Source organism: Salvelinus namaycush, chromosome 7, assembly GCF_016432855.1.
Source record: "Salvelinus namaycush isolate Seneca chromosome 7, SaNama_1.0, whole genome shotgun sequence".
NCBI classification, from domain to species: domain Eukaryota; kingdom Metazoa; phylum Chordata; class Actinopteri; order Salmoniformes; family Salmonidae; genus Salvelinus; species Salvelinus namaycush.
The window spans coordinates 19,159,139-19,171,698 of NC_052313.1; the positions used below are offsets into that span (position 1 = coordinate 19,159,139).

Sequence of the window (12,560 nt, forward strand, 5' to 3'; positions counted from 1 at the left end):
CCAGAGTGGGTGTATGATTCCAGAATGTGTGTATGATTTCAGAATGTGTGTATGATTCCAGAATGTGTGTATGATTCCAGTTCGTTACCTGAACAGGGGTGGGAGTTGCAGTCTCGGGTCTGGATGTGAGGCCCTGGGCAGGTGCTGCCCCCGTGCTGTGGAGGAGGAGAACTGCAGAAGCGCTCTCTGGTCTGAGCCCCCGAGTCACACTCTGACGAGCACAGGGACCATGGGGACCACTCCGACCAGCCGCCATTCACTGGGGAGGAGGGGGAGACAGCAGGGGGGTGTATCTCAATAATGTAAAGTTCCATCCTTCCTTTCGTCTACACAGATCTGCGACTACAGAATGGGTGAAAGCAACATGGTGGATGAAGGACAGAACATAAGGTGTGTGTATAGAGGATGTACCTGGGCAGTGCACAGTGTTACAGGGCTCCTGATCCTCTGGGTCCCCCTCACAGTCGGTGTGTGTGTTGGTGTGGGTGTAGCTGGGTGTGTTGGTGCGTGTGTAGCTGTGTGTGTTGGTGGGTATGTTACAGGTGCGGAACCTCCTCCTCAGCCCCACCTCGTCCACGTGGTGGAAACAGGTCTTGCTGCACTCTGACCAGGCCGTCCACTTCCCCCACACCGCCTCATCCTTACCAGGGGGACAGGGGGTGAAGCACTGACGAGCCTCTGAGGAGTCCCCAGGACAGGGCTCGACTCTCGCCACTCCTGCTGGGCTCACAGGGGACCTGGGGGAGGGGACAGAGGGACAGGGGGACAGGGGATAGAGGACAGAGGACAGGGAAAAGAGGATAGAGCATAGGGGGCAGGGGGCAGGGGATAGGGGACAGGAGACAGATGACAGATGAAAGGGGACAGGGGACAGAAAGCCATCAGAGACACATGATGAGCCACACAATGGTTTATATGTGTCACTGTTGGTGGGATGCTGGTGAGGTGAACCCACCTATAGCGCTGCTGTAATCCAACCCCACAGGAGCTGTCACATGATGTCCAAGAGGACCAGGCTGACCAATCACAGCTGGCCACACAGCTGGAGTTGTCACAGGAGACACGTCCATCTTCACACACACTGGTAGAGAGGGAGAGAAGAAGAGGGAGAACATGTAGCAACATGACATGGCATGAAATGACAATATGACAAAACACAACTATTGACTGTAAGCTCAGAAATGATGTGGGTTGTAGGCAGGCTTGGTGTGTGTGTGTGTGTGTGTGTGCCTCTCACCATGTGCTGCAGTTGTCCTTGCTGACCTCTTGTCCAGGCTGCAGTGGCAGTCCCTCCCAGTGGCACCCACACTGACTGGCGTTCACACAGCGGCCATCCTGTAGGAACAAACCAGCCGGACAACGACAACCTGGGTAGCGAGACAGAAGAGAGTTAACTACAGACAGACACACACAGGAATGCGTGAACACTCGTGCTTACACACACACACACACACACACACACACACACACACACACACACACACACACACACACACACACACACACACACACACACACACACACACACACACACACACACACACACACACACACACACACACACACACACACACACACACACACACTTCATAAACACCACTTAATACCTGTGACGCATTGGGAGGTGCAGTTGGGGTAGTGTAGGTGTGAACAGGTGGGGGGACATGGCTCCACTCTACCAGACTGGCAGTCAGCCTCTCTTACCACCACCATGCCTTTAGTACAGCCTAGACAGCAAGCAGTTTACATTATTAGAGCTTGACTATTATCAGTAACAATTTAATGGGATATTGCCCATTAAATTGTGTGTGCCACATAATTAATATTTTTTTATATACCATGTTACAAACATACCATAGTCCAAGACAACATGATCAAACCATAAGACAACATGATCACCTGTACACTCTTAGAAAAAAAGGTGCTATCTAGAACCAATAAGGGTTCTTTGGCTGTCCCTATAGGATAACCTTTTGAATAACCCTTTTTGGTTCCATGTAGATCCCTTTTGGTTCCATGTAGAACCCTTCCCACAGAGTGTTCTACAGTACATGGAACCCAAAAGAGTTCTATCTGGAACCAAAAAGGGTTCTCCTATGGGGATAGTCAAAAAGATAACCTATTTATTTGCAGCTCACCTGTCTGTGAGTCTGTGTTGGGGCCACAGGGCTGGCTGTTACAGCTCTGGGTCTGCAGTCTCATCCCCTCACAGTCACGCCCCCTGTTCTTAGGGGGAGGGTTGGAGCAGGTCCGGTTCCTCCCCCTCAGCCCTCCCCCGCACTGGGTGTCACACGGGGACCAGCCCGTCCACTCTGACCACTGACCGTCCACTGGGAGAGAGAGACGAGAGATGCAGGGATGGGGGAGGTGGGAGAGGAGGAACTTTGAATGAGCAGGGCTTGGTAGAGTACATTAGTGTAAACCAAAGGAGAGTGCAACTGATAGAGAGACGAGAGACAGGGGAATAATGAGTAGGGAGACAAGAAGAGAGAGAAAGAAAACAACAACTGACACAGATCTTGAGAAGAGGCAGTCAAAATAGAGCAAGGCACAGACGAAAACAGTCAAAATAGAGCAAGGAACAGATGAAAACAGTCAAAATAGAGCAAGGCACAGACGAAAACAGTCAAAATAGAGCAAGGAACAGACGAAAACAGTCAAAATAGAGCAAGGCACAGACGAAAACAGTCAAAATAGAGGAAGGCACAGACGAAAACAGTCAAAATAGAGGAAGGCAGATGAAAACAGTCAAAAGAGAGCAAGGCACAGACGAAAACAGTCAAAATAGAGCAAGGAACAGACGAAAACAGTCAAAATAGAGCAAAGAACAGACGAAAACAGTCAAAATAGAGCAAGGCACAGACGAAAACAGTCAAAATAGAGGAAGGCAGACGAAAACAGTCAAAAGAGAGCAAGGCACAGACGAAAACAGTCAAAATAGAGCAAGGAACAGACGAAAACAGTCGAAATGGAGCAAGGCACAGACGAAAACAGTCAAAAGAGAAGAAGACACAGACAAAAACAGTCAAAAGAGGGTTAGATCTCGGGGTGTCCCCTCACCGAGACACGCCTTAGGGAAGCAGGCTCGGCTGTCAAACTGGGCGCCCCCACACGTTCCCCCGGCCAGCGCCTCTCTCAGCACCTCCCTCTGGCGGAACAGGGAACCCAGGCCACATGTCACACTGCACTGGCTCCAGCCCGTCCACGCTGACATGATACAGTTCACTATGGAACAGACAGACAGATAGACACCATCAATAATCATGTTTAATGGTTCATTAATGACCATTACTGGACAATGATCCTGGACAATGACATTGTCACAGACAAGGACAGATAACATTACCTTGCCCTATATGGATGCAATGCACCAGTTTTTTTGTAAGGACTCCATGTACTTTACATTGTAGTGTATGCAATGCAATCTACTGTCAATCATACTGAAATGTAAATCAGCCCCCCAGTTTTGACCCTCCCAGCTTGCCGTACCACAGTCTCGCTCGTCTGATCCATCAGCACAGTCCCTGTGCAGGTCACACCTCTTGTCAAGGTGCACACACTCCCCGCTGCCACAGGAGAACTGCTTGGGGGAGCATGGGCTGGGCACTAGGGGGCGTCGTGTCATTACTGTTGGCCTTGGTGTAGTACCTGAGGAAGAGCAGGAATATGAGCAGGAATATTACAGCAAGCAATAGGTGATACAACACCCTCCTGCAGCATGTCTGTCACTATAGGCAAGGTAATGGTAATAGTTGAAACTGTGACATTTTCAAGTCAACTCATGTAATCTGTCAGTCAAATATGATGATGAAGAAGAAGATGATGATGGTGATGAGGAGGAGGAGGAAGAGAGGAGAAGGGGGAGAAATTGAATCAGACTCTGGTGACATGTACTGTACCACAGTGGTCTTCGTCAGAGCCATCCAGACAGTCCTGGTGACCATCACACACCACCGCGGCATCCACACAGCCAAACAGCCTGCAGGAGAACTGGCCCTCCACGCACAGGACTCTGGGTAGGCCCCCGTCATGGGCGGTCGTGGTAACCCAGAGAGCTGGGGATAAACAAACCAACAAGCACTTTAACATGTAGCGAGATGGCTAGTTAGCGTCGTACAGTGACGTCTCCTTCCTCAGGACTGAAGAAGCTGTGCTCCGGCCTCATAAATACCTGGGCTTTTATGGGTCAACTGAGAACACTGGTTCAAATAGCAGATCAGCCATGTCAGGGATCATATCAAGGACCACATTACATATAGTGTGCACGCACGCATGCACGCACGCATGCACGCACGCACGCACGCACACACACACACACACCACACACTCTTCAAAAACAAGATAAAAGACAGGCCACTCGTAACAGTTTTATTTAAGAATCTCACCTGTTGTAGACTGCAGTCCAGGTATTCCGGGGTGGAGGGTGCTGGGCCCAACTCCTGGGTGCCCTGTGGATCTGGATGTCCACTGACCTGGCCTGGGGGTGGTGAATCCATGAACCCCTGGTTTCCCTGTTCCCCCAGAGCTGTCAGGACTGAGACCCGGGGTACCCGTGGTGGCAATTCCAGGGCGGCCATCCTGGGGCTCCTTGGTGTGTACCCCGGGTTGACCCCTGGTGGGCACTGTGCCTGAAGTGTAGAGAGAGTGGTTCATTCGTGCATTTGACTTCATATCAGTTCCAGATATACTTGAGAAATTGAAGTGGTGATGTAATCAGTTCTTGAAAGATTGCAATAGTACAGATATGAGTGCCAGTGTTGCAATGTTTAATGCTCTGTTTACATTGGAAAATAGAATGTCATCCTCTCAGCAAAACGTGTATATTGCATGGTTCCGTATTCGAAACACATTGGTGACCCCCTACTCACCACAGTTGATCTCGTCAGAGTGGTCTTCGCAGTCCAGTCGGCCGTCACACAGTACAGACACAGGAACACACTCGCCACTGTGGCAGGCAAACTGGCCCAGGTAGCAGCGCTTCACTGTCACCACATCAACACCACGGGGAGTCGTGGCGCTGCTAGGGGTCACCAACTCCTCTGTCATATAGGGTGAATTCTTACGTTAGACTGACAGATGGCGATGGAGAAAATAATATGCATGTGTGATAAGTGCGATGTACTCTATCATGGATAGAGCATCTAGTTTGAGCTCAACAGGCACAAACGGGAGAACAAGTTTTAAAGCACTCAAAATACTTGTTCCACTTTTCTGCCGACGGATATCAGTGCTCTTACCCCCTTTGCAGCCTAGGATCTCTGCACGGAGATAGAAGGTGTGTCGGAACTCTACTGGGAGGATGCGGAGGTAGCGAGCTCGGACCAGCCTCCCAAGCCAACGCGTCACCGGGGTCCTGCCCACCATCCGCACCTCAAACACCTTGTACACAGACAAGGAGAAGAGGTTGGACAAAAGGTTGTGCTTTTAAACCAGTTGGTTAATGTAAATTATACAAGCTTCACCTTGGATTTCTCTCCTGACTTTCAGGTCATTATTGTAAAAGACAATGTGTTCTCAGTGACATAACTGGTTAAATAAAGGCAAATAAATAAAAACGTGTTATTGTCATCAAACACACACACACACAGTCTTGTACAGCTAACCTTGTGGGGACACACAATTCAGTCCCATTCAAATTCTTATTTTCCCAAACCCCTAACCCTAACCCTAACCCGTACTCTTACCCTTACCCTAACACTAACCGTAACCGTAACCTTAACCCTAACCTTAACCCAAAAACCTAACCTTAACCTTCACCTTAACTCTAACCCTAGCTCCTAACCCTAACCCTTAACGTAATTCAAACCCTAACACTAATTCTAACCTTAAAACTTCTTGTCAATATGGGGGCGCTGTTTTCACTTTGGAAAAATTCGTTCCCAAATTAAACTGCCTCGTACTCAATTCTTGCTCGTACAATATGCATATTATTATTACTATTGGATAGAAAACACTCTCTAGTTTCTAAAACCGTTTGAATTATATCTGTGAGTAAAACAGAACTCAAGTTGGAGCAAACTTCCTGTCAGGAAGTGAGAAATCTGAAATCAGGCACTCTGTTCCAGGGTCAGTTAATTAATTTGCATGTATTCTATTGGTCGACATGCACTGCATACGCCTTCCCCTAGATGTCAGCAAGCAGTGAGAATTGGAATGGAGTTGCTAGGCAGATCTGAGGCCATATAAAGGGTCTTGGAACGTGGGGTGCACTCTTTTCAACGTTCGCCATGACGCGAGACAGACCTCAGGATGGCATTCTGGAAAGCTCTCGTTATAGGCCTTAGATATATCCGGCTCTGATTTTATTCGATATAGGTGTTAAAAACGTCATAATGTAGTTATTTTAAACCGAGTTATATCATTTTATATCAGTATTTTGCGATTTTCGGAATTTTCTTTGTGCTGCGTAATGAAGAGTTGGACACGTCTGGGCCACATAGCTAATGTTTGCTGCTAATTCCTAAGCTGAAGACTACATTCTACAGCCGGAGCAACGATTATTCTGGACAAAGGACAACTTGCCCAAGATTCTGATTGAAGCTCATCAAAAAGTAAGAACTATTTATGATGTTAATTCGTTGTTCTGTTGAAAAATGTAAAACTACTATTCCGCCATTAATTTCGGTGCGGTCTCGCTTTAACGCACGCTGTATGTCGTAGTAACGTTAATTTTAAAAATCTAACACAGCGGTTGCATTAAGAACTAATGTATCTTTCATTTGCTGTCCAACCTGTATTTTTTAGTCAAGTTTATGATTAGTTATTGATTAGATTAGGTGCCTCTCCCAAGATTTCTCCCGACATTTTCTTTGCAGCTTGGCTACTATTCTCATTGTATAACCACGATTTGTGCCGCTAAATATGCACATTTTCGAACAAACAATATATGTATTGTGTAATATGATGTTATAGGACTGTCATCTGATGAAGTTTTGAGAAGGTTAGTGAAAAATGTAATATCTTTTGCTGGTTTATTCGCTATCGCTAACGTGCATGAATCAATGCTGCTGTGTGGTTGGCTATTGTAGTAAGCTAATATAATGCTAAATTGTGTTTTCATTGTAAAACACTTAAAGAATCTGAAATATTGGCTGGATTCACAAGATCTTTGTCTTTCATTTGCTGTACGCTGTGTATTTTTCATAAATGTTTTATGATGAGTATTTAGGTAATTCACGTTGCTCTCTGTAGTTATTCTAGTTGCTTTGGTGAGAGTTGTGATGGTGGCTGCAATGTAAAACTATGATTTATACCTGAAATATGCAAATTTTTCGAACAAAACATATGCTATACAATAAATATGTTATCAGACTGTCATCTGATGAAGTTGTTTCTTGGTTAGTGACTATTTATATCTTTATTTGGTCGAATTTGTGATAGCTACCTATGCAGGAAAAAAATGGTGGGAAAAAAAAGTTGTGTCTTTTGCTATGGTGGTTAGCTAATAGAAATACATATTGTGTCTTCCCTGTAAAACATTTTAAAAATCAGAAATGATGGCTGGATTCACAAGATGTGTATCTTTCATTTGGTGTCTTGGACTTGTGATTTCATGAACATTTTATTATATGATATCCCTGTGGCTTTAGGCTAGGCTATGCTAGTCAGCTTTTTTGATGGGGGGGATCCCGGATCCGGGTTTGTGACTCGTTAGAGGTTTTAACCTTAAACCCCTTAGAAATAGCATTTGACCTCGTGGGGACTAACAAAATGTCCCCATTTGGTCAAATGTTTGTTTGTTATTATTCTTGTGGGGACTTCTGGTGCCCACAAGAATAGTTAAACACGTCCACGCACGCACGCACGCACGCACGCACGCACGCACGCACGCACGCACGCACGCACGCACGCACGCACGCACGCACGCACGCACGCACACACACACACACACACACACACACACACACACACACACACACACACACACACACACACACACACACACACACACACACACACGTCTTTGTTTCTCTATCTTTCTGTCTACACACTCCAGTCCACTTGATGGACTACGTGTGGCTGTTGACTTCTTTCTTCATTCTAAGTGAAGTAAATATATCTGGTCAAGGGCTATTACAGAGGAGACAAAATGGCTTCTAGATCGTCTCTCCCAGAGGAGGATCTCTCCTGTCCTGTGTGCCGTGACATCTTCTCTGTAGTAGTGGAAAAGCATAGTCAGAGCTGATACCACCTCTGTCTGTAACAGTGGAACAGTAAACTGATACTGCAGTACAGTTGGAGCTAATATCATACGTATAATTTGTAGAAGGATTATGATCATAAATTTGACCTATTGTAAATATATCAATTTCTCATCATAACAAGATCACATAGGTTACAATACAGAAGCACAGATTTTATACCATTTGCTGTTTTACCCATCTTACTGAAGCTCAATAAACATTGATTTTGAAGAAGAAAAACATAATTGTACTGCTCTGTCATTCCAGAGGTTTGTACCTACCTGAGATGTAAAAAGTACTTTACAAATAAAGTGTATTAGGGTCATAATAGTTACTACCTTGGCAGGACTGCCCCTCTCTCCAGTCTCGGTGTAATCAGTGAAGTGGCTCTGGACCAGGGCGAAGGCCAGACGGTACTTGGAAAGGTAGCCCCACATCCTCTCACTGCCCTGGGTCACCACGCCAGACACCCAGGTAGGCTCTAGGAGGTCCACCTGGAGGTAGGGCTGAAGGTCGCCTGGCAGGGGGCTCCATCCAGGCTCCATGATCAGACTGACATGAGACAAATGAATGAGAAAATAGGTCAATATGTAATTAAGAAGTCAATAACCTCCATGATCAGACTATGAGATGATGAGACCAACATAAGACGTGATAATGAGAATATTTGTCGAAAACAAAATATTTGAAGAACAAGAAAGTATGTCATTATTGATACATTATCGGTTTTGAGAGCTCACACGTTAGGCACAATGTTGAGGCGCCCGGCATCCGCAGGGTTGTTCTCGCGGTGGGTGGACGAAGTCAGCTGACCATAGCGAATCTTCCCGTCCTCCAATCCCAGTGCAGAGGAACAGATGCCTGCATGCATCCCAATTCACATACTTCAGTACCTCAAGCCACAATCTATCATTTTAATTTCTAGTCAAAAATGGATTACTTTAAATAACAATTTAATATCAACTAAATTCAATAATGGCACTATTCTGAACAACTTCATGCATCCATGTCCAACTGACCTCTATACCCAGGGCCACCTGCCTGTGGGGTTCAGAAAAAACAAAAGGTTATTGTAACATGAAAAACAGAAGACACACAACCTCAGAAAACATGAATACACAGGAGTTATCAGGAGTGCCTTGACCTACTGTTGGTGTAGGGGTAGTCTTATGCAGAGTGACAGCGGCCATACTAGGGGTCCTTAGGGGAACTGGTGTGGGACTGTTAGGCCTCTCTGCCTGGGTGGTTTTATCGTGAGGGTAGCATCCTATCTCGTCCTCTCCATTGGGACAGTGGGGGATTCCGTCACAGCGCAGGGCTGCATCAATACAGCCCCCAGGTGACGGACAGGAGTACTGACCTCTGGGACAGCCCCGTGGACTTGTAGGTGTAGGGGAGGGCTGAGTACCTGTAAAAAAAAGTTCAATGCATGCTTCTCAACATACTGTGCCTTTCTTCATGTACAATGTCTGTCTAACTATCTGACAACTATGATTAATGCATGTCACTACTATCACCATATCACTACTATCACCATATCACTACTATCCCCATATCACTACTATCACCATGTCACTACTATCACCATGTCACTACTATCACCATGTCACTACTATCACCATATCACTACTATCCCCATTTCACTACTATCCCCATATCACTACTATCACCATATCACTACTATCACCATGTCACTACTATGACCATGTCACTACTATCACCATGTCACTACTATCACCATGTCACTACTATCACCATGTCACTACTATCGCCATATCACTACTATCACCATTTCACTACTATCACCATATCACTACTATCACCATATCACTACTATCACCATATCACTACTATGACCATGTCACTACTATCACCATTTCACTACTATCCCCATATCACTACTATCACCATATCACTACTATCCCCATATCACTAATATCACCAATATCACCATGTCACTACTATCACCATGTCACTACTATCGCCATATCACTACTATCACCATTTCACTACTATCCACATATCACTACTATCACCATATCACTACTATCACCATATCACTACTATCACTATGACACTACTATCACTATGTTATTACTATCACCATATCACTACTATCACTATGTCACTACTATCACTATATTACTACTATCACCATATCACTACTATCACTATGTAACTACTATCACTATGTCACTACTATCACCATATCACTACTATGACCATGTCACTACTATCACCATTTCACTACTATCCCCATATCACTACTATCACCATATCACTACTATCCCCATATCACCATGTCACTACTATCACCATGTCACTACTATCGCCATATCACTACTATCACCATTTCACTACTATGACCATGTCACTAATATCACCATATCACTACTATCACCATATCACTACTATCACTATGACACTACTATCACTATGTTATTACTATCACCATATCACTACTATCACTATGTCACTACTATCACTATATTACTACTATCACCATATCACTACTATCACTATGTAACTACTATCACTATGTCACTACTATCACCATATCACTACTATCACCATATCACTACTATGACCATGTCACTACTATCACCATTTCACTACTATCCCCATATCACTACTATCACCATATCACTACTATCCCCATATCACCATGTCACTACTATCACCATGTCACTACTATCGCCATATCACTACTATCACCATTTCACTACTATGACCATGTCACTACTATCACCATATCACTACTATCACCATATCACTACTATCACTATGTCACTACTATCACCATATCACTACTATCACCATATCACTACTATCACCATATCACTACTATGACCATGTCACTACTATCACCATTTCACTACTATCCCCATATCACTACTATCACCATATCACTACTATCACCATATCACTACTATCACCATATCACTACTATCACTATGTCACTACTATCACTATGTTACTACTATCACCATATCACTATGTCACTACTATCACTATATTACTACTATCACCATATCACTACTATCACTATGTAACTACTATCACTATGTCACTACTATCACCATATCACTACTATCACCATATCACTACTATCACTATGTCACTACTATCACCATATCACTACTATCACCATATCACTAATATCACCATATACCTACTATCGCCGTATCACTACTATGAATCAATGAAATATGGGAACTGACCACAGCGCAGCTCGTCAGATCCGTCCCCACAGTCATTGACCCCGTCACATACAACCCCCTTGGGCCCCGTGGGGACACAGCGCCCGTTACCACACTGGAACTCTCTATCTCTGCAGGGCCGGGCCGGGGTGACCGGGGAGAGAGGAGAGAGAGGAGAGGGGGTGGATAGCCTGCGGGAACCTAGGGAGAGGAGGAGGAGTGTTATCGGGGACTGTTATTGTTTTTAAACCATTTGTACTTACATTGACTCTATAGCATTTATTCTTATTGTTTTGCTGCTGTATGGTAGATTTGAATTTCTTTATCAAATATTGAAAATGTAGCAACTTTTCAAACCAATGCATACACACAACTGTAAATACTTTGTCCAACACACACCATTTTCACAGCCCATGAGTTCCAAGCGGAGGTAGATGCCGTTCTGGAAGTCGTGAGGCAACACACGCACAAACTGAGCCGACACCATCCTGTCCAGCCTGGTGTAGGACACACTCCGGTCGTCACGGTTACCCAAGAACACCTGGGGCATCAACATTGAAGTTGATTGGATTTTTTGTGTACCTTTATTTAACCAGGAAAGTAATTGAAAACACATTCTCTTTTACAATAACGACTTAAATTGGATGATGGGAAAGAAAATGGATTGCAGTGAAATTCAACAGCAAATTAGAGTTTTGCTCTGTTCCAATATGTACATTAGCATACTTCCTAAAATGAAGTGGGCATGCTAGAATAGATTTTGGAAAGTAGTTGGTGCTAGGGTTGATGGGTAGTGGGCACCTTGGCTCTGGGGCGGGCATCAGCAATCAGCTGTTGGTAGGTGTACCACTGTCTGCCATCGTTACTGAACTGCAGGTAGAAACTGGACACGTAGGTGTCAAACACACCTCCCCCTTGAGTCAGCACACCTGGTGGACACAGAGAGGGAGAGATAGAGAGGGAGAGATAGAGAGGGAGAGATAGAGAGAAATAGTGAGGTTGTAGAGAAGGAGAAAATAAGCAAAAAGAGTGAGATGTTAGAAGAGAAAACATTGATAGCGTTTTTATATCATGAATTAACTAGCACCCATATAATACTAACATGTGCATGTACACAGCCACGCATACTATCCCCCATATACTTTGGCTGGAAGCAATATGACCCCCTGATTTGATT

The 12,560-nt window shown here is 44.8% G+C and overlaps 1 protein-coding gene across 1 annotated transcript in view; it reads right to left on the reverse strand.

Moving 5' to 3' along the window:
- Positions 1 to 12,560, reverse strand: part of scospondin (subcommissural organ spondin) — an 85,639-nt gene that overhangs the window by 41,170 nt on the left and 31,909 nt on the right. The window contains 19 exon segments of the mRNA XM_038997230.1: positions 89 to 259; positions 412 to 737; positions 956 to 1,081; positions 1,238 to 1,367; positions 1,608 to 1,727; positions 2,139 to 2,330; positions 3,061 to 3,225; positions 3,490 to 3,648; positions 3,903 to 4,055; positions 4,386 to 4,628; positions 4,869 to 5,039; positions 5,238 to 5,379; positions 8,522 to 8,735; positions 8,924 to 9,044; positions 9,203 to 9,224; positions 9,332 to 9,591; positions 11,405 to 11,584; positions 11,783 to 11,924; positions 12,185 to 12,312. Of these exon segments, the coding sequence (XP_038853158.1) occupies positions 89 to 259; positions 412 to 737; positions 956 to 1,081; positions 1,238 to 1,367; positions 1,608 to 1,727; positions 2,139 to 2,330; positions 3,061 to 3,225; positions 3,490 to 3,648; positions 3,903 to 4,055; positions 4,386 to 4,628; positions 4,869 to 5,039; positions 5,238 to 5,379; positions 8,522 to 8,735; positions 8,924 to 9,044; positions 9,203 to 9,224; positions 9,332 to 9,591; positions 11,405 to 11,584; positions 11,783 to 11,924; positions 12,185 to 12,312 (3,165 nt within the window).